Source organism: Carassius auratus, chromosome 3 (assembly GCF_003368295.1).
Source record: "Carassius auratus strain Wakin chromosome 3, ASM336829v1, whole genome shotgun sequence".
Classification (NCBI taxonomy): Eukaryota; Metazoa; Chordata; class Actinopteri; order Cypriniformes; family Cyprinidae; genus Carassius; species Carassius auratus.
In genome coordinates this window covers 3,258,819-3,282,520 of record NC_039245.1, presented here as the reverse complement: position 1 = coordinate 3,282,520, position 23,702 = coordinate 3,258,819, and the positions used below count along the sequence as shown (strand labels likewise).

Genomic DNA, 23,702 nt, shown 5'->3' with positions numbered 1-23,702 from the left:
TGTATTCTTGTATCCCTCGCCAGGCTCTAGGGAGGGTGGAGACTCCCCTTAAAGGATCAGTGTGGGTGAGACCTCCCAGTAAGTGATCACTGTAGAGGGCTGGACTATGGAGGAAAAGGGAAGACCTGACAGACAGGCTTCACGGGGAGCTGTGGTCACACACACTCCCACAAACCTTGGAGAGTGTGCTTCCACCAACTGGCCGTAGTCCTAGAGTAGACTTAATGAAAAGAGAAAGGGAGGGAAAGTTTGAGGCATTATAGTAAACCTAGAGAGTAGTACATGTGAAGCTTGTTGCTTGCAAGTTGGAGTCATTCCGCTCGGATTGCTAGGTGTCTGCTGTCATTCAAGTCTTTTTTTAGTGCTTTATTTTTACCCTAGGACAGCTTTCTTGCACAACGTGCCACAAGTGTGCATGCTTCTTCCTGCTGTCTGCAAGTAAGCTTGTGTGTGTTTCATCTGAGTCTACTTGAAACCAAGCCATGGCCGACACAGACTTCAAACTGGAGCGTGCCGTCTTCGCCGAAGTCTCTGATGACGATGAGGAGGTCGCCTTGGTGCCTTCTGCAACCAAACTTGCCACCACCTCCAAGGTGTTCAAATCAAAACGAGTTGATGATGATGATGATGATGATGATGACGATGATGATCCAGTGGAAGAGGTGGACCTGGTGTTGGGGCCAGGACTCGATGGAGGTGGCAGTGGTGAGGCCCAGAAATTTGAGGCCGAGGCTACCGGCATGAAGGTCCTGGCACTCCTAGACAAGATCATAGGTGTGGTGGACCAGATACAGCAGACTCAGACAGGCCTCGAGGCCAAGCAGGAGACCATGGAGAAGAATATGAGCAGCATCCAGACGGAGCTGGCCAAGCTGGCGAAGAGTCATGTTGGAACAGCTGGGACGGTCAACAAGCTTCTGGACAAGGTGCGGAAGGTGAACGTCAACGTGAAGAGTGTGCGCACAGATCTGGAGAAGCAAGTGGGACGGATCAAAAAACTGGAGAACAATGAACATGAGCTACTCAAGAGGAAGAACTTCAAAGTGCTCATCTTCCCGGTGAGTAATGAGTGCTTGGCAGAACGTCTGATTGCAAAGTCTTTGATATCTGAGCCTGGCATTCCATCTCTTATCATTTGTCCTAAGAAATGGATGCTAATAAGTCTTTTAGCTTGTACTTCATTCGAAAGCAACTTAAAGGAACCCTCAAGCAACCCTTACCCCACTGCATGGCTCAGTTCTTGCAGGGTTTGAACATACAGTAGTTTGGTTACCATTCCCAGCTCTAACCAATGGGCTAGAACACCTTGAGCTAATTGTGATTGGTTATAAAAGCTCGAGTCCAGTTGGTCTGAGGTATTTCATAGTTTCATGTGTTTTTTCATTCTATTCTTGATCATATTTGTTCTCAAATTCTTAAAATAAATTGCAATTCTTTGAAGATGATGCACTCTTTCACAGATATCTTGGCAACATATATGTGCTTTCTGGAAATAAGGTAATTGTACACTGCCTTGACAAAGAGAAGGCCTATATGTTTTCCTTTATGTGTCTCTCTCTCTCTCTCTCTTTCGCTGTGGGGTGTGAGACAGTTGGCTGTGGCAGATAGTTTTCTGGCGTTTGTGGGTATAGGATGAAGACATTAAGATTTATATCAATATCTTTGCATAAATGAAAAAAGGATACAAATCTGTCACTGGGGCGATACCCTTTCAGAAGGTACTAATACGCAAACTTTACATAATAATATGTATTATTCAGCTATAGATAAGGCACAAATATGTACCTTTGGGCTTTTGTATCTTTTGGTACCTCTCAAGTGAACCTTTCTTTTTGAGAGTGTATAGTTAACTCACACTCTTTTATCATAGTTAAACTTACTGTACTTTAATAGAATAATATGCAATTAGCATGAAGCAGTTCTCCGTCAAGGCTGATGCAAAGAATGTATCACTTTTTTTTATTATTCAGTATCATACATATAGGTGTGTCTGAGCTGAAAGAAGGATCATGATATGATTTAAATGCTCATGCCAGTTTCAATTCAGTGATGTTTATTTATTTGTTGTTTATTTGAATAGGGACAGATACAAAATTAAACATAGATTATTACATAAAGAACAATCTGATGCATGTATCACAGTGTTTATAGCCATGGCTAATTCGCAACACCTGTCCCTAGAAGAGTTTTTAACAGTCAAGATAATGAAGAAAGAAAAATTAAAAAATTAAAATTACAGCGAATACAATGAAATATCCAGAAACCAGTTAGCACCAATAAAGAAAAGTATAATAAATAAACACATTCACTCGAACTCTCACAGATGCACACCTCACATACACACAGCTACAAATGATCACACTGCTGCTGCTCTATGAACCAGGCTTTTGTTAGTTTTTTAAAGGTGGGCAGTTTAGTTAAAGTCATTATATTTGTAGGAAGGCAGTTCCACAAATTGGCTCCTTTCACAGAAAAAACATTTTGGGCAAAAGATGTTTTACAAAACGGGACTTTACAGTCTCCACATGTAGCTGCTCTTGTTGATCTGGAGGTATCCAAAATGTTTTTGTGCTGAAATACTGTGTGCAAAAGTGCAACGGTGCAAACTCTTAAAAAATAATACCACACTCCATATGTAGAAAGTGTAATCTTTCTTTGGTTTTGTTTTGCTGAAATGCTAGATCAGTGTGAAGGGTAGATGAATTTGCTGTGTTGGGAGTCAGATTAAGTTTGATTAAAGCGTGCTGGATTGCAGTGTGGATGGTTGGAGACTCACTCTGAGACCCCCCCCCCCCCCAAACTCTCTCCTACAGTCTAATTATAGTGAAGAATGTGGTAATGTCTACAAGGCTACCATAATGACACTACCGTCAGCCCAGAGGGAAAGAGAATCCTTCAGTTTTAAAAGTACTGCCTCTCATTTGCATTGAACTTTGTCCTACCATTTCTCACAGTTCGCTATAAAAGAGTTCCCGGTACAATTGTTCCGGGTAATTTAGGTGGAAACGGGACAATAGAAAACACCTGGGACAAATGAACACACAGAAAACACGGGACAGAGTTTGACATAATGCCCCCCACTATTGATCTTGGAGCCCTAGCCCCACCTCACCCTGCCCCCCCGTCCACCCCCTTGGCGGGCTTGCCATATTAATGTTCGATGGGCTTGCCATATTAACATCCATTGGGCTTGCCACCTGAATATCGAGTGAACTTGACTTTGGAATGGCTGGCTCACTTGAGTGAGCTGCGGACGGTGGACTAGTTCTGGCTCGGGGCAGGACACACTCATGACACCTTAGGATGATGGGCAATAGTAGTTGGCCCCATCAGGGAACAGTGAGTTTATAGTGGCATCGTCGAATCCCGAGATCTCGGGAGGCCAGGGCGATGAACCAATCGGCAACATAAACTGTTCAAAAACGGAAAATAAATGCATGGGGAAAAGGTGCCACACAACACTTGGCTGTTCTGTCACACTTCCTTCAGGGGTGTGTACAGGACTTGATGAGGGGAAGACGATGAACACCTGTGACTAAAGAAACAACATAGGAAACATCTGGGACAAATTAACACACACAAAACATGGGACAGTGTCTGACAGTATTATTGAATACATACTAAAATGCATTTTAATATTACTATAAAATACATTTTACAGAATTAATTATAATAAATGACCTTGCACGATATCTGCCATTGTCATCTATATTAATATTGTGAAAGTGAAGTGACATTCAGCCAAGTATGGTGATCCATACTCAGAATTTGTGCTCTGCATTTAACCCATCCGAAATGCACACACACAGAGCAGTGAACACACACACACACTGTGAGCACACACCCGGAGCAGTGGGCAGCCATTTATGCGGCGCCCGGGGAGCAGTTGGGGGTTCAATGCCTTGCTCAAGGGCACCTAAGTCGTGGTATTGAAGGTGGAGAGAGAACTGTACATGCACTCCCCCCACCCACAATTCCGTCCGGCCCGAGACTAGAACTCACAACCCTTCGATTGGGAGTCCTACCCTCTAACCATTAGCCCACGACTTTGTTATAGTGATTGACAGTATAGTGGATGGTACATTAATTGTTTTCCATTATATAATTGTGTTTAAAGACTCTTATGTATTGTATTTATTTTATCATTCCTTTCTATCTGTGACATTATTGCGCTGCAGCAGTATAGCGTCTAATCTGCATGTAATATGTAGACCGGCTGAGGTTCAGTGTGTTCCAGCACTTTGCTGTTGTTTACCAGCGTTACTGCATTTAGCCCCACTAACCACTCATTTCCTTCCAGCGCTGCTCTGAGAGGCTGCAGGGGGGAAAACAGTGATGATGTGACTGGCCTCTTATGATGGAGCTGAATGATGGAAGATGACAGGAGTGAGTGAGGTCTTTATTGGTATATTTGTGAAATGTTGTTCTGTTAGCTATTCCCCATCATTTCTCTGGGCAGATGTTGCCTAATGGGGTTCATTATAGTCTGTTAGGGATAATCAGAGAGGATGCACCAGAGGGATCACATAGAAAGGGACGCTTCCTGTGTATCTCTCCTGGGAATGAGCAATTTCAGAAACCATTTTGTTTTAACCATTGTAAAACACTAATAACCACCAAAAACAGGTGCTGAACGTCACAATATGAATCAAAGTTCATCACAAACAGCTTTTTCACAAGCTGAGGATGGGAATAGTAATATATAGAAGGTGCACAGATTCAAACACTTAACACCATCATGGTAACATGCATGATACTGAAATAATGCAATAAACTCAAATTTAACAACGTTAGATGTAAGATAAGTGTCATGCAGGGAATTTTGGGAATGTCAATTTTTGGTTTTTCAGTATAAATCACAAAACCTGGCATATTAACAGTTTCTTACTGTAGAATTACTATTATTTATTACAGTGTCAATTCAAAGAGAAAACTGTTATTTCAAATTGTAAGTATTTGTAAGTAATTGTAGTATTTCACACCGAGTCTATGTGTGTGTGCATGTGCATATATGTTTGTGTGTGTGATCTAATTGCTCATGAAGTCTCAGCTTCAGTCTTCTCTGGTGGAATGTCCACTGAAGCTGCGGGTTACACAACTGGCATTTATCAGATATCTAATCACAGACCTCTGAGACTACATAAATTACCCCTGTAAAACTGGACTCCTGTAGGTGACGTGTGTGTGAGAGAGAGATGGAGAGAGTACACACAGTAATATTTCATATATGGACATTTTAATTGATTTATTCAGAACTGACACTAACATCATTATTTTCAGAAGGTATCATTGAAAGTTAGTACCAGAGCAGTTAATAAACGTAAACATAAACGCGAGCAGAGCCTTATGAGGTTCCTTTTATTTTATTTGTTGAAATATCCACCGAATTCTAACTCCTTTACTGGTACAAAATTTGAAGACATTTTTATTGCATTGTTTAAATGACTCCTTTTTGCAGCTGTGCACCTGTGGTGAACTTGCATGTTAAAAACGTACTATATTAGGGATGCATATCATCTGAATGGTGTGCACATCATCTGTAGTGGTGTGCTGGGTGGAAGACGATGAGGTGTGGCTATGACTTATGGGGGTTTGCTTGATCTTCAACATTACCGATGGCCTCTGCTCTATTTTTGCACTGAATTCAGGGTGTCATATTCACCCAGACAGCAGTGTGTGTTCAGTGTAAGTGTGTGTGTCCAGGCCCGAATGCGATGTTTGATGAATGGGCTGAGAATAAATGAGGCGTGAGTTGCCACCAGTGGATGTATATATATAAGCCATCAGAAGCAGAAGAGTTGATCACTTAACTCATTTTTTAACGTTGCGTTATATGTCAAATATGAGATACAGGAAGTGACATCTGCATTTGGGTCCAGGTCCTGGAATTACTCCATTCTTTCATATCGATTGCATGGGGCAGGGCTGCAGACGAATATGGAGAAACACTTGATACGGTAGTGCAGAGCCAGACACAGCAACACAGATCTGAAGGAAAAAATTCATCTTTACTTATAATAAACTTGGATGAGGAGTCATTCTATTCCAATTATACTGGATGTTGTCCACTTCAGTTCAGCATCTCTCAGATTTTGAACTCTTGTTTTTGATAGACAGAATTTGATATATATACAGAGATGGGCACAAATACATCAAAATTATGTTGTTACAATTTACAAATACTTGCTCATCAAATGTATTTATTTAAAATACATAATACTGGTGTGAGGAATGTATTTAATTAATATACAAGTAATTAATTTGTCATTTGAACAAAAATACAAACAATATTCAGAAGCATTAATTTGAAAGAGACACTGCCATTACATAAAGTAATGGTGGAGTTAGATAAACACGTAAGAGAAAGAGAAGACCTTTCCCCTCGGACAGCTTATAACAACATTTTCTTTAACCCTAGCACTAGACAATATATCCAATATATTGATCCATATATCTTCTACTTTCTTATGTTCACTAAAGACACAACTGACTGTGTTTGCTTGAATTCTTTCAAGAATGTCTATGCTTTATTAATTAATGTTTCTTTATTGTTTTGTTATCATGTAAAAATAAAGCAGTCCTGCATACCTGTATTGTTGTACCCCCTAGTCCTGCTCAAGAGGATTCCTCAAGCTATTTCACTGTCAACAGTAAAAAAATCAACTCCTAAATATGCTGATATGTAGCTGATACAGGCCCTGTGTAGAATTCAGGAACCCTTGTTACAAGCAACACCAATGGCCATTAACTGAACTGAGGCCAGAAACGTATTGTTCATGCTCTTGCACGCAGTCGAGTAATGCAAGCGAGCAAAGGCCAGTGTGATTCACCGACATCATGTCGACAGATGAACTTTATTCAAATTATAACACTGTTATTAAATTAGTGAGCAATATCTATAATATCTATAATATCTATAATATATAGCAATATATTTTAATGCATAATTAGCCAGTTTTGCACTGAGCACCAAAATATCCCAACAATAAGAAGATGGAACCATGTATGAATTAAAGGGAAATGGAAGTTCTTTCATTAATTACTCAAGTCGTTACACACCCGTAAGACCTTTGTTCATCTTCCAAACACAAATTATGATTTTTTAAAATGAAATCCAAGAGCTTTCTGTTTCTCCATAGGCAGCAAAGCAACTTACCCATTCAAAGCCCAGAACGATTGGAAAGACTCCATGTGACTCTAGTCATTTAACTTCTGTTTTATTAAGTGATGGGAGTGCTTTATTTGTAATAAAAAAATAAACTCCCATTGGGGGAAGAGAAGGCACAATGATACTGGCCACGGCCCCGGGTCAGTGAAGTCAGTACAGTACTGGGTGCTGTAAAGCTTGCAACCGGCCCCCTGACCCTTCGAAGTCAAACTGGAGCCAGTCGCGGTGCACCGTCTTGGAAGAAGTGCACAGGAGGAGGGATTCGTGTGCGCCAACCGGGCCAACAGTATCCGCCAGGTTGAATCCTCCGGGCAGACCGCGCGACCCCACCTGTTTACCTCTTAACAATTTCATGGCCCTCTTGAACTCTCTCTACAAAGTTCTTTCCAACTTTCCCTCATGGTACTTGTTGACTTGGTCTCGTGCCGGTATTTAGCCTTAGGATGGAGTTTACCACCCACTTTGGGCTGTAATCACAAGCAAACTGACACTGCTAGTGGCCTCACACCATCCATGGGCTAAGCCTCCATCAGAAGGACTTGTGACCCCGGCCTGAGCAGAGAGAGTGGTCTTTTCCCTTGCCCCGTGGCTGGGCTCTCCCCTCTTCGCTCGCCCCTACTGAGGGAATACTTGTTAGTTGTTAGTTTTCCTGTGCTTAGTAATATGCTTAAATTCAGCGGGTCATCTCATCTATTCTGAATTTATAAGCGAGATGGAGTTGAGACAGGGAGGCTGTCCTTAAGAGAGGTTCGCCAGCTGGGGCCCAATGCACCACCGTCCCCCGGTCTGACCCCAATGGCGGCAGTGGAGGGGGTTCAGACCCAGTGGCAGCTCTGGAGAAGGAACTTCTCCTAGCTGCCTTCTCCCCCTGGAGAAGGACTTGGCGGGGCAAGGGGATGCGACCCAAGGTGGTCTGCATTTCGAAGGACAGAGAGGGATGGGGAAACCCCCCAAACCCCTCCAATCCTCTAGCCGCAAGTCTCAGAGGGCCCAATCAATGGGAAAGCGACCCTCAGACAGGCATGCAAATTTGAGGCCTTGCAACGTGTCACAGTTTGTGAAAAAAGGGGGGTTGTAACCATAGACGGGCGCTCCCTATGACTGGTGGTCTTTGAACTCACGGTCCCAGCAGGACGCCGGGCCTGTAGGTTACCCGTCGGGTGTGGAGGCCACCTCAAGGAAAGCACTGAAGAGACGTATCGTGATCCTTCCTTCCTCTGCTTACGCTACGATTTTCTTTTTTTTGGGTGGTGGCGGTAGGGAAGGGGAGACCTCCCCGCGCACACCCCGAGGACAAGCCGGATAAATTGTGCTGATAGGCTATAGTTGGCAGTACTGTTAATACAGGTGAAGACAGATATTGTATTATCTGAGAATAAAATGACCTTGATTAAGTATTTTAAGCATTTCAAATTTCTCTCAAAGTATTCAATGACAAATTACACAAAATTTTCTTTTTTTTTCATGCAAAATACAAATGACAGAATACTCTAAATTAGTCAAATACGCATTTTAAATACATTTAAATAAATACTGCCCATCTCTCTTTCTCTATTTATAAGGAAGTTAATGGTTGAAAAGCCTGTACCTCTTTGACATTATGAAGCTGTCAGATATATAAAAACAGCAGATGGCTCCTGTTTCAGCCGCAGTAGTTTAATATAACCTTTAGCCAGCGAGAGACCGATTCAGTGGTGTGTGTTGTTGTGCTTGTTTTATTCCTTTGTTAATGGCGTCTTAACCTTGAAATACTACGTGCGTGTGCACCTGTGGTTCTGGTGTCCTGACTGGCACGACAAAGATCTTGTCTCTCATGCAGAAAAGACAGATTGTAATTTCGTACTACCTGTCACAAAACCCATTCTAAAGTCATGGTTAAAGTTATTATTTTTTATTTTCTCATTAGGAGTCCTGCTGTACAGCTGCTGCTCTGAACCCAGGAGAAGTCAACAGCTGCCCAGTGCTTCTACCTTCACATGCCTTTCAACATCATGTCTCTGACACACACAAACACACACACACACACACAAACAAACAAATAGCTGTTATCTACTCATCACAGGCTGATTTTGTTTAGCTGTATATGTCATGCGAACGACTGCACCAAATGTTTTTTCTTGCTTTCTTGGTAATGGTTGTCATGGTGCCATGTTCCACAGATTGCTGTTAATCTGGGTAATTGTTTGCCTTTTTAAATGGGTAGATGGGGATCCTTCTATATATATGGTGTGGACTGACATTCTCTTTAGCCTAGAGCTTTGGAGCAGGAGTTTGAGGGTATTACACGGCACCAGACACACTGGCAGCAGCATTAATGTGGTGTTTATGGTTACTGTATTTGCACTATTGCTTTTGCCGGTACTACATAATTGCAGCCAGGATCCAAAATTAACTTTTTGAGTGAACTGAGAATTTACTGGCCATAAGTATTTCTTATCAGCCATGTAACTGCATTTTCCATTATTTCTTTTAATAATAGTTAACAGTGCAGGTCATTGCATTTTATGAAAAACCAATTGTGATTTTGCTGCAATTTTGCTTTAGTCAGCTAAAACGTATAGCCAGGGTGAAGGTTTAAACACCCTGGAAAAGGTACATTTGAACCATGTGTTAAGACACCAGCCAACTGGCAAACATTTTCTTTGCTTTGGTGCTCTGTAAGTGTTCATTTTGGCCTCTGGATTAAACCTTGTACCCAGTGACTCAACTCTAGGCATTTGGTTTGCTAAAATTGTTGCATTTACAATAATTAAAATTGTTATATCTACAAGAATCTATCTAAAATTGGACTTTGCTGTGCGTATTGATACGGTTTGGCACTTTCCGCCTTAGTATCGGGTTATATGTTCCAGTAATGGCCACAATACACAGTATGATCTTTATTATTTCTCTCTGGTAAGAAATGTAATGATTTCACTCATTTTGACAGTGGTTTACATAAAAAGTGGCCTGTTTCTTTATAAGAGAAATCATGGCAGTTGCAGATATTTATTTACAGTGCTAACCCTCATTTCAGTCAGTATCTGACTAGTTATTTTTGGTTTCTGTTTTCTGTTTAATACAGGCTCTGTTTATGGATTTAGTAATTCAGATAATCATTAATAAATTCAAATAATTGCTGCTATCTAAAATAGACTGATTTGATCATTCTATTTAATTTGAGTAATATATTGTAAATTAAAATAATTCAAATACTAATACAGAGAACATGGAGACATACATGGTAATAATTAGGAGCAGTTGCTAATCTGCCATCTTAATCATTAACATCTGTGATCCAACCACAGAATATAATACAGTACATGCAGTATTCCTTAAATCTATATTATTCACCAGGACATGTTACTGGGATTTGTTGTGGTCCAGCAAATTGTTATGGAAAAAGGATCTTTCCAGTTACGTGATTTCCTCCCCAGTATTGACATATATTCTCAGTAATTCTCTGTGTGTTTACACTGAGTTCTCTCTGTTGGCTTTGGCTGTTTGAATTGAGTGTTTGCAGTGAATGTGCAATGATCACTGCACATTTCCAGCATTGTGTAACACCGCAGACATCCCTGGACCTCTATATTCTGGCATGTTCTGGAGTTTAAGGGTGTTTATCCAACCCAGGTTCACATAAGGACTAACTTTTTGGGATCAACATACGGACATTTTTGACTATGCAAATGAATGGAAAACAGTAGCTGCTAAACTCAAATGGAGGCATCACTAAAATCAGCAAAGACATAAAGTAAAGCTCATATCTACCCCAATGCAGATTATCTGGGATGTTTATTAGGTGTCTGTTGTGTTTCTCTCTCTCTCTCTCTCTCTCTCTCACACACACACACACACACACACAGCACAGTACCTGCAGGTCTTCAGTCCAGTGCCTGACTCTGAGCAGTCTGTGAGTCAGTCAGTGGATGCAGTTACCATGGTGAGCATCAGTGTTTACTCATTAGGCTGCAGGATGGAAAAGTGATACAGTAATAGGTGATTAATGATTGAATAAATGAGCACTATTCAGGGAATGAGACAGATGGAATACAAAGAGAGGAAATGCCAGCTTATAATAAACGCATACATACATCATCAGCCTTCACAACCAGAACATTTTACGAGTTTCATTGATACTGGGCCAGAGGAAGAAACACTGGATTCGGGGATGACAGAAAGATGATTATTTTGGCAATTTTAAGGAGAGCACTGCATAGTCTCAATTCTTTTTTTGACCACCAGAGGGTGTGTTGTACTTTAGGATACAGCCATTATGATCAAGAGAAGGAATAATCCAACTGTCTTTACATTGGCTTATGATTAAATAACATATGATAACTTACAAGCTGAGTGGAACGTTTTTGTGGCTCAGATGGTGTCTGATGTCTCACTCCAATAGTTGGCTTTGCATTGTTGTGTTTGTGCTTGAGTGAGTGTATTTATTTGCAAAAAGTTCTCTAGGGGGAATTCTGTGATGCTTTTCTTACCTTTTTTTCTTTTCTTTTTTTGTGTGATAAATCTCTTTGAATTGCTCACCTGGCCCTAGATGAGTGTGCAAAAGAGACTGAATAAGAGCTTTTTATTATTTTAGTCTTCCATAAGACTTTGTTTCTCTGGGTGAGCCAGTGCTGTTTATTTCAACCCTGAAATGCAATTTAACATTTAAACTGCATAATGATAAAACATGCTATTTATATCTCTTTCAAATTTAGTTAACAGTTCTAAAATTGTATATGCACCAATGCACCAGAGCAGTATAGTTGTAATTTATATATCTATTAATTTAAAATTTTAAACCAAACTATTTTGTTTTGCTAAGCGTTTTTCCTTATTTACATGTGAATCATCGCATTTACAGCGCCCCCTAGAGGGAGGGCTATATTCGTCTGTGGAGTCCATTAGGTTTTAGTAACGGACCATATTTAAAATGATTCACATTGACATTTTCTCATTCTAGTTGCATAGACATCGTTTTTTTTTATCTTACAACAAAGTTCCTCCACCCGTGTGCTCATGGTGATTATCTTTCCCAGTGCTGAGACGAGTTATATCATGTCCTGAATTTCATATAACCGCATCACCTGCAAATGAGGACTGAATGACTCAAACACCATGTTAAGAACAAGTTTGGGGTAACAATTTAGAGCGATGATAATTCTTGTGCAGGAATGAAGACCAACTGGTTATGAAGCCAGAAAACAATCTGTAAACTCTTATTCGATATTAGTTTCCTGATGAAGTCAGCGTTCAAAGTTAAGTTAAAATAATTTTAACCCCAATTCATATTTTATTTCCATACATCCTGTCATTATTATTTTGTTTGATAACCAACCTGGTTTCCATTTTCTACCAAGAAAAAAGAATCCAAAGCAATCGGTCAAAAAAACAAAATGAACACTGCAATAATACCATCGTAATACTAATACTTAGTCAATTGTTTGTCTGTTTTGTTGAAAACGTGTTATTTTTTAAAATGAGATCAGGGACAAATATTGCTCCGATACTGGACTCTCCCCCTTGACACCCCTGTTTTCTGGCTCTCTAAATAAACTAGTCGAAAAGCCCTGGTTTAAAGAGTCATGAACCCCCCTGAGTATTATGGACAGGAACAAAGCCTGTTGAGTATGCTCTTATGAAACATGTATTTGAACATTTGTTTTTTATATTCAGTACTTTTTGTCTGACTTTAATAATGAAAGTGAAAATTTCCTTGATTCTCTGTGGTAAGAAATGATGCTATTCATGCCTAATTTAATACCAACTGCTTAGATTCAGAACTGGAAGTTAAAAAATATTCTGATTTGTCTGGTCTTATCTAATCTTAGTTCCTTAATTTTTCTCCCCTTTACTCTCAGGACAAGGTAAAACCTGTGAAGGTCTCTAAGAAGCCAGTGGCTGCTGGAGAGGAAGGAGAGCAGGTGCGGAGTGAAGGAGCAGAGGAAGACCATGGCACTGAAGAGGAAGTTGAGGTTGAGGAGATCATAGAGGAATCTCGTGCTGAACGCATCAAACGCAGCGGCCTCCAGAAGGTGGACAAGCTGAAGGTAGCCTTCAGCAAGGAGCAGATGGAGAAGACCAGACAGAAAACCAAGGAGAATCTGGAGAAAACCCGACAGAGAACTAAAGAGAACCTGGAAAAGACACGTCAGAGAACCCGAGAGAACCTTGAGAAGACCAAGAAGAGCTTGGGCAAGAAGATGGGTAAGCTAGGAACAAAGATGACGCCTAACACTGAACGCCGTGAGAAGATCCGCAGCTCCAGAGAGAAGATGAAGAAGTCACTGACGCCCGATCACACCGTCTACGCCCGCTCCAAATCAACCACCTACCGTGTAGCACCTTTCACCTTCCACGTCAAGAAGATCCGTGAGGGTGAGATCGAACCCACACCAGAACCAGAGGAAGAGGAGGAGGAGGAGCAGGTGGAGCAGAATGAGGAGGTCCAGGAGGAAGGAGGTCTAGTGTCAAGGGTGGAGGAGAGTGTCCTGGTCAATCTTGACAGCCTGGAGATGGAGGCCTTACTAGAGGCATCTGATCAATCACGGCTGGCGTTCCAGGAGACGGCGAGGCCGAGGGAGAAGGCTGGCCAGTAAATCCAACATGCTGAGCGCTGGGAAAAATAATGTGGAGGTCTGGAGATAAATCAGGCTAAAAGGATGTAGGGAACCGAGATGTGCTTGAGGTTGGAATAAAGAGCAAATGAAGTCGACTGGACCTTTGGCTGAACATTTGGTTTGTCTGTTTCTTACTATCCTCTCAACCCCAAGGTTGCATTTTTTGTTTTATTTTGTTTTGTTCAATTGTCCATTTTTACATTGATTACTGGTTAATTTTGTGTCAAATAAAAAAGATCAAATCATTTCAAATTTGATTCCCAAGACTTAATTTACATTTAAAATCTAATCATATTTTCATAAACACTCTCATGGCAATTAATTCCTGTATTAGACATTTCATTTTAACTTATTCAGTTGTAATCAAGGCTACCCGGGTGCATCCAAATGTGTCCAATATATATTTATATTAAAGTGTCTATATTTCATGAACACCTTGTGTTCTTTGTACTATCATGTGACGTGATGTCTGCTTATTTCAACAGTATGAATTAAAAGCAGGCTCTATGCGTCTTGTAGAACATCTGGGCTTTGTTTTAATGTCATGAATGAACTGTTGGAAGCCGTTGAAAGGGAAAACTACAGGGTGCTGGAAAGTATGTTGTCTGTTGGAAATATTGTTGTGAGGGAAGGTAAATAGAAAAATATTCTAATTAAAGTGAAAATGGAAAGAAACAGTTGCAAATAACTACTGACTGGACTTTTTTCTTTGAAAACTGAAGGTTTCAGTAATGACGTGGATTCTGGGGAGCTGTTTTGTGGTGTAAACACCGATCTGAATGTAATCCAAGCTCCAAAGGTTTTAAATGCTTCACTCTCTGACTCAGACTTTATGGAAATTACTCATTGCTTCAAATGACATCCAGAGATGGTGTAATGTAATATTTTATCTATATATGTAAAGAATAAGCTCTTAAAGCCTATAAGATCAAGTGAAATATCAGTTTTATTCATTTTGAGTTATATTCATTGGACGGTTTGCCTTGTTTGAATATATACACTTTAACAAGTTCAAAGTAAGGCTATTAACTTTCATATACACACACGAATACAGTATTACGTGAAGGTCTGAATGAAGCTGCTTATGGCTCTGCTGCTATCCTTGATTTGTGGCTGTAGAAATGGATTTTAGGCCTAGATTGATTGTAAAAACAAATAAAAATGTCCACCTTTCTGCTGTGAGACCTGAGGCTTGCTTTATTTATTTAAGAAACAAAATGTTTGGGTATGAAGAACCTAAATGCTAAAACGTTTCATTACTTTTTTTTAAGAGTCTCTCTCTCTCTGTCTGTCTCTTATTCTCTGTATTTACTGACCTGAGCAGAAGCTGCACGCTGTAGATCATTAGCGTCTGTTATATTGCTCTGGTGTGCAGTAGTGAAAAGTAACATTGTGGTGAACAGACATGGACCACTGACTGATGGTTTAGACACACACACAGCAATACCATATCTATATCATGTTGATAATTTATAGGCCTTAAAATTTGCATATAGAGTAGGCTTTATAGGGTTAAATAGAAAAACCAAAGTGTAACTTTCCCACGTGTTACATGAGGTCAGTTATATAATGCTGGTTTTTCTCAAATCTTAAGACCAGAGATTAATTCATTTATAAGTGAATCCATAATTTAACGTAAAGGTTTCAAAAGCACCCAAATACATTCTTTATAATGTAATGAAGTACTACACAAAAAAAATGAAAGCTTGTTTTCTAAAGTTAGATGTGCCATGTTTGAACAAGAATAAGGTATAATGCATTACTACAGTATACAGGCTGCTCTCTCTTTATGCTGTTTTTTTCCTCTGCTTCTTCCCTCATGCTCTGTCTGTCTGTTATCTGTCCTCGGTGGTGTTGTGTTGGTCGTAGAGGGAATACATTGAATAATCAATGAGAGGAATCTGATTAAGGAGAGTGCTTTTCCAAATGGGGGACAGAAGACGGCAGAAGACAAAGAAAGAGACTGGGGAATAGACATAGCACTATCTACATACATATGTGTGTGTATGTTTTATTTATTAACACCTCTATAATAAGATTAACGTTTTTTCTTGATATCTTAATAATGGAACAGATATTAAAATTTTTCACTCAAATAGTTAGCAGTCTCTTTGGATATATATCAGATTTGTCGATATTGTTCATTACATGAAACTGTTTGTAATATAAATGTGTGAGATGCAGTATAGACTTGCACATCTGTGTTTTCCATCAGTGTCTCAGACGAACAGGTGGTTGTGTGTTTACAGAAAAAAAGACTAATTAGAACCCACTGAGCTGATGTTTATCTGCTATTTTTTCTCTGTGCTGTTTAAGCTGTGTGTGAACTTGCTACCTGGACATATGTGGAGACAAAAACACGTGAGGCTTGTAGCGGCAGTGAGGAATGTGTGCATGAGTTTTGTTTTGTCTGAATACATAAAACTGTTAAATATGGGGTGCATACATTGGTTATTAATCATATGTGTGACTTTCCAAATTACTTAACCATATTATGAAGTCAACCATTTTGTAGATGTGACTTAAATTAGGATGTTTCAAATGTAAGTCATTGTAGAATAAGCAGATCAAATGAATGTTTGGGGATTTTATTCACACCAGTGTGACATGTGCCGAGAATCAAGAAATGACAGTAAATACATGTTCATTATTCCCTTGTTCTTTATTCTGCTTCTATCATCATTGTCGTCCACTTCAGTGGTTGACATAACAAAACAACGTTGTATTTCTAAAATAAAACTTGAGGAAGTGCTATATTTAGTGAGCAACAGGCCTAATTGCAGCAGGCCTCTGAGATCTTTAACGGATCTGTGCAAGAGCGTAAAAAGTATTTTGTTAAAGATATAACTCGTACATCAATGTAAATTCTGTCATTATTTAGTGAAAGACTGTAATGTTGACATTATTCACTGTATATGTTTTTCTATTCTTAACCCAAGTGAGTTTTTAACTTAAGAAAAAACAGACGCTGTGAAAATATGTTCATGAGGCCTTCATTTCAGTATTAATGCTACAAATGTGATGTGTAGTTTCCAGAATAATTTCTTGACACAGCATCGTATATGAATGTTTTGTCACTGTGAGTCCTGTTTGGCATTAAAGACAACACTGAGAGACCAGAAAAAAAAAAGCCAAGAGCTTCCTGAACTTGCACTGGAACTTCTGGACTGTGGAAATCAAAGACAAAGTTCCTTCGAAATGTGTGAGTAAACACACCAGAGCTGCTCAATCATGATGTCAATTTGTAGGTGAATCCAGGGTTTCCTTTGGGAATTTCAGAGGGTTTTTAACAATATTTTTTTTATTTCTGAGTAAGAAAGGACTGTGGTTAACATTACCTGAAGAGACTTTACTTTTGTTCCATAAATTACAGACAGTGTCACACCTGAAACATGAATTTTGAAACCACTGCTACACTAAAAACCCATTAGAAATTCCTGTAGGAACCCATATACTGTGAAACAGCTGATACTGTTTCTGGTTTTGGGGCTACAAACTGAATATCTCTAGTTAAAAAACTATAGTCCAGTATCTTTATTGATATTTTGTTTGCTAAGCCATATTGTTTAGAAAATGATTGCATTTGCAGCAATAAATGTTTTCAGTCTCATAAATAAATAATAATAATAAATAATTAAATGTGTTTTGATAATTAAATGTGTTTTGTTTTTATTTAATGATTCAATATGTAATTATTTGTTATGCTTCATACATAATATTTGAGCTGAGTTGAAATTCTCTATTTAAAATGAATTAATAAACCGCACTTTGCGTTATATTGTGTTTTATATAGTGAAAATTAACTTCATTTAGTTTCGCTGTGTGATTTGTGGCCAGTGACACACTTAAACGTGCAGTGTTATAAAAAACGATCGAAAAGATAAGAGCAAACGTCACGACAGTACACTTTTTACATCCTCTGAATTAAAAGTTGAGATGACGTAGGTACTGCCAGTAATTCAGATGACTTCCAGGCTTGCTGTTCTAGAAACTCGCCCTCCCCCCGCCGTGCCTGGTTTCAGAACAGCGCGTGACGAGGGAGGCCAGAGCGGTCGGAACAGCCTGCCGAGTCAGGGCCATAAACACAGGCGGACTCGAGCTCGCTTGTTCTATGTCCCGCCTCCTTTGCGTCGTTCGAGTTCAGCGATTGGACAAAATCCTGAACTCGTCCGTGAGAGCGTCAAAGTCCTGTCAATCAATGAGAAACTGGAAATGTGCAGCCCTTTTTCGCATAGACCACTGTAGCTTGCGTGTTTGTAGTGACGGAAAAGTTGGTAAAGATATTTTTAGAAAAGCTTATAAACTCTTAAACGGTAGTTAGTAAAGTCTATAACGTGTTGATTGTGCTTGTATCGGCGGGGGACGTTTTCTCAGAAACCTTGAACGACACTTAGAGGGGTAAGTTGTCCAGCCACGTCGCTTTGTAAGGCAGTGAAGAAAGGCACTTTGGCGCAGCTCTGTCTCTGTGAAGATCGTACACGAGTAACAGTGTCAGATGATGTTTTGCAGTGTTGCTTCAGATCAGTTTGCGCTGATGTATCGATAACAATCTTTGCTGCTAGATACCGAGAACGGGATGCGCTCGTGACGGAAATAATGTACACACATTGTTTCATCTGAGCCGTTACATGAACATAGACGAATGTCACTGTGACATGACAAGACGATAATAGTTATTTGGCTGACTTGGTTTCACAAACATTTAATATGTTACGAATTCCTTAAACAATACAAGATACGAATCCGAAGAAACAAAGTTTTCCTTATCGCTTGAATGCATGTTGTGTAACTTGATGTCAAAGGTTTTTTTTTTTTTTTACCTGTTTTGCTTTATTTCGTTGATTCATCATGAATGCAGATTCTTGGTTATGTCATAGCAGGTTTATAGATGCCTTATTGTCGTCTCTCCTGTACGTCTTCTTCTCCTCGGAGTCAGTCAATAAAGCCTTATTTGACCTGGCTGTCAGCATCTTACAGTAATGCCACAGTGTGCTTGTAGTACCAAATAGACAATATTAACATTAAATTGGGTGAGGTTAATAAAACTATGACGTGAGAAAGGACCAAGTGTAAATACATAAAATACCTTTATACTGTGAGTTAGAATCAATAATACAATAATAATGTGGTAATAATACAATAATTCTAATACTAGCATGTTATTTACAACATTGCCAAACCGACCAAAGTACATTAAAAAAATTAAACTACATAAAATAAATAGGGTGAGGCAATTAAGGATATACATTAAACCAAAGAGAAAACAAAGAACAATCATAGAATAGCCTAATAAACCTCTCTTATTTTCACTTCTCGTTATTGTTGCAGTTATTGGATTTATGCCCGCCGACCCAGCATAAAAACAGCTCTTTAAATCCCAGTTTGGCAGCTTTTATGTTTTAGGATTTAATTCTAGCAGTTGCACCGGTTGTCGAGTTTTTTTTTTTTCTCACGCGCTAATTGCTGGGGGATTCCCCACCTCTGCGTCATGACGTCACCGCTTCCAGTATATGGCCGAGGGAATCCTCCTCGCGCGCGACGGTGAACTGCGGCGTCTCGTCCTGCGCCTCTAGTTGGTCGCTGCATTTTCGCTTCTGTCTTTCATGTCGCCTCATGGAGTTTTGCTTTACACTCCAGATTAGATTAGATCAGTTTCAGTTTTGCACGATGACCCGGAGAGATAGACAACTTAGAAATTATGGGTTACGAGATTTATACTTTCTACCACTTATTTTGAAGATTTGTAATATATATATGTAAAATGTAAATCAAATTACACATTTACAAAAACGTCATAAGAAGTGCATGCTTGAATTTTGGTTCCCATATGTGGTGAACATATGTGGATGCCTGCTCTCCCTGTACTCTTTGGTCCAAAAAAAAAAAGAAGGAAAAATATAAATAATTTTTATGATTGGAATTATTAGTGCTCCATATCTTCATTCTTTGTTTCTTCAGTCATGTGTATCTGAAAAGCTGCTTCTTTTGTTTCCCTTTTAAAGTGTTCATTGCTAGGAAGAACTTAACACTGTAAAAAAAAAAGGGATCATCATTTTTACTGTAAATGCTTCTAGTCTACAGTAAAAACATGTTAATTGTTTAACAGTATTTTCTCTTACTCAGAACTGTATTAGATCTAATGGGAAAGGTCATGTAATTTTAGAGTAAAATGCTGTTAAATGTTATTTTTTCAATTTCAAAAACTGTACAAACGCTCTTATAATTTACAGTGGAAAAACTGTAAATCCACATTCACTTAGAGAAAGGGACACCTCACATTTGATATTTTTTTCATTTAAATAATTGTTTATGTCAGTTAGGGTTTTATTTCACATTTCATGTTTTTAAATGAATGTTTACTGGATTGTTTTATGCTGTGTGTTACCATGATGTTTTGTGTTGATTTATGGCACTATGTGCACTTTATATATATTAGCATTTATCTCAGTTTGTGGAAGAGGTACTTTGAAGGTGAACTTTGATCCATTCTCATTAGAACTGTTTTTTAGGTGGTTGTCAGGATATTATAATGGTAATAGTTTGTAGTAATTTGGATTATTAACATTATTTCAGTTAACAAAGTATATATTGTTATTATTATTATTATTTTACTTTTAATTTAAGGTCAGTCTGTACAATTTTTGTAATAAAGGTACTCAGATCAGGATTTTTGGAGCCGATCACAAGAAGCAGTATCTGTTGATAGTTCACAGATACCAATCTTTTTGAAGCCTTATTTTTATCATGCCTCGATTGTGCAAGTGATAATTCCTGTGTCAACTGTGCTGCTCGCTTATAGTGGAGATGCGATGGTCATTTAAAGCCTTTTGAGAGGGAGAGAGAGCATGCTGTGATTCACTCACACTGTTTGTGAAATTTCGTCTTCACAGAAATAATTCAAATTACACTGAAAGTTATTTAATAAAGGAATATGAATTGTACCTTTCCTTCAGCATTATATCATTAAAGATCTTAAGCAATTCAAATAGATGATATCACCCTTGCTGCGTTAAACAGTCACTTCCTCTATGTCTTCCCAATCTCACTTATAATGCACTTCAGAGAAGGGCGTAGAGTTCATTTTTCCAGGGACTCAGACCGCAACATTAGACTCATAAATCTACATCTTGTTTTTTCTGGGTCCCTAAGTAATGACTCACACCATTATCACAGAGTGAACTGATCTAATGAAGGCCAGTTTTACCTTTAACCAGTAGTGGAACTTCAGTGAGTACTGTGTAAGACGAGGCTTGGGAGTATATAATTATATAGTATTTAGAAATATTATTTGGAAAAAATGCTTTCAAGGGGTCACAGTTATGAAGATCGTATGTTTTTGCAGTACACAAGCCGCAATTAAGAAAGCTGACTCCACTGTGAGTGACACTGTCTCTCTCTCTCTCTCTCTCTGTCACACACACACACACACACACACACACAAGACACAATACTTTAAAATTCAAATTCAAACTTCTGGGTTTTGCTGTTCTTAAATCTTAACAATGATTCCTCATTCCTACATAACACACTAAAGAAAAGGAAAAACAGAAATCGCATCACATGACCCCTTTGGCCTAAATAAATAATCATAAACATTTTTCATTAATTGCTTTTTTGCAAGATCTTGTAGGGTTTCGGGTTAATTTTGTCAGCTTTTTTCATTTCAGTCCTGTGTTAAAATGTCCTTGTTAGCTTTTTATCATATTTAGTCAACCTTATCCTAATTAGTTTTAGTCAAGTTTTAGTCGACTAAAAGTCTCAACATTTTAGTCTAGTTTTAGACTAAAACTGACATTTTAGCAGTAAGATTATTATTAATCAACCATACAGCAGTATTCATTTTATTAATTTCATAGTCAGGTTTTAGTCAATGAAGTAGTGGTTAAACTGATACTAATTTAACCATAATAAGTTATTATTATTATTTATTTAAATAATTTTAGTAAACATAAATCAATAGAATGTTGTCATCATCTAGTGTTCTGATTTATTATAGGCTTATTATTATATAAATCGATAACAAAGACTTATGCAGGCTCTGTTTACATTATCAAAACAACTAAATAAAACCAACCCTCTACGGACACCTTGGCAATTGAATCGCCATTGGCTTTTGTTTACTCGCCAGACTGAGACACAGATTGCTCGAGGGAGAGAGAAACTCTGAAGTGCTAAGTCATAGTGTTCAACGAGTGAAAATATATTTGCTAAACTTAAGGCTGATTTATACTTCTGTGTCAGACCTACGCTGTAGGCTGAGTATCAATTTTCATTTATACTTCTGCGTCGTTGTCCGCGTCGACGTGCAGTACACGTGCAAACCACTAGGATGCAGTGTCCACGTGTATGTTGCTGGTGTAACCCGCAGTACCACGACAGAAGCCGAAGAAGAAGCGGCTCATCAGAGAAGCATTAAACCAGAGACAATAGTCGTTTCTCAATGTCAAGGATACTTCAGAGAACACGTAAATGGAACAGGCTAGCAAGTGCACGTAATTGCATCATTACGTCAGTGAAAAGGTCCGTTTGAATAACACTGTGAATGGTATCATTAAATTACTTTGGACAACTTAACTTATAAAATAAATGCCGTTGACGCAACCAATTGTTAAATGACTGGTCCGGTTCAGTTAACCATTTGAATTTGTATAATTTACAATATTGTACTGGCATTTAAATGTCAAACTTTACTTATATTTACTACAGTTATAACAAATGTTTGGTAAAGTAAATAAAAACCGTTAACGCTCCGACTACGTTAATGTTCGACATTTTTACATTTTTGAACTAATGTTAGATTGCAAAGCTGCGCGCATAGGATTGTGGGTGATTTGAGAGCGCGAAGGATACACATGTGCAATCCTTTCCTATGTATGGGATATTCTTCGAACGAAGGACTCAGTCCTTGGTTGAAATTCCGAGGATCCTTGATATTGGAACAGTCCTTCGACGGATGTCGATGACGTAGCATCCTCGAAATACTGGCTTTCGAGCATCCTTCCTTGACATTGAGAAACACCTAATTTATAAGAGACATGCCACTTCCTCAATCCTCAATACAACTATATAAGGAAAAGCCGTAACGGCAAAGATGGCGGTTGTATGCACATGTCCCGCCCCTCCCGCTGGAAAGACAATCATCTGCTTTTAACAGTCAAGCCGGGAAACATTTAAGCCTATCGTCTGGTTCCAGTGACGTATGTGCACAGTTGAGGAACCCTTGCACATGCGTAGTAAAAGTATAACCTGTGGGGATTAAAAAAAAGCCTTTTTAAACCTTTTTTTGGGACAAAGTCTTCAAAAATTTTCAACAATTTTTATCATATTTTACTGCTGTTTCTATATGTGCAGTTTTTATGTCCTGGTGACCAGTGAAAGTGCAGTTCTGACTCTCTGCCCATTCATTTAGATAGGAGCCTGGTCTTGTTAGTCTGAAATAGCTGCCCGGAGGCATTGCCAAGATGGCAGCCGAGTGGCACGACTTGCCTAAAAGGACTTTAATTAAACACAAATCCACCGCAAACTCTTATGGCCGCTGCCATCTTGCCTGCCGCCATTACTGTGTGCCTGCGAAGTGTGACACTTGCCGGTGCCCTCTAATGACATTTCAATGAAAGTGTATCCTGCTCATTAAAGAAAATGTCTGGTGAAAGGGAACATTGGGTAGATGATGTCAGGCAGTGGCCAAAACTTACTGATAAAGGTAATTTATTGACAACATAATGTAATAATGTAAAAATATGTAATGTAATGTAATTAAGAAGTGTATTAATTGATGACAACAATAAAACCGAATGCTGTCATTACTAGCTGTGTTGCTAATATCTTCAAAAGTTTCACAAGTTTCAAATAACTATTAGGTCATCCTTAAAAATATTCCACTTTTGACGCACATCTTGATCCTCTGCTCGACCAGGAACTCTGTGTAATCCGTATGG

General features: G+C 38.9%; 2 protein-coding genes across 2 annotated transcripts in view; both read left to right on the top strand.

Moving 5' to 3' along the window:
- The first annotated feature begins 68 nt into the window (after positions 1 to 68).
- LOC113043408 (caveolae-associated protein 1-like) lies at positions 69 to 14,439 on the top strand. The gene is made up of 2 exons (XM_026202768.1): positions 69 to 1,058; positions 13,006 to 14,439. The coding sequence occupies exons 1-2, from the start codon at positions 483 to 485 to the stop codon at positions 13,741 to 13,743; spliced, it is 1,314 nt and encodes a 437-aa protein (XP_026058553.1). The 5' UTR covers positions 69 to 482; the 3' UTR covers positions 13,744 to 14,439.
- Positions 14,440 to 17,956: 3,517 nt separating this feature from the next.
- Positions 17,957 to 23,702, top strand: part of LOC113043394 (signal transducer and activator of transcription 3) — a 32,368-nt gene continuing 26,622 nt past the window's right edge. The window contains exon 1 of the mRNA XM_026202749.1: positions 17,957 to 18,162. The gene's annotated coding sequence lies outside the window, so the exon portion shown is untranslated. The remainder of the gene's footprint in view (positions 18,163 to 23,702) is intronic.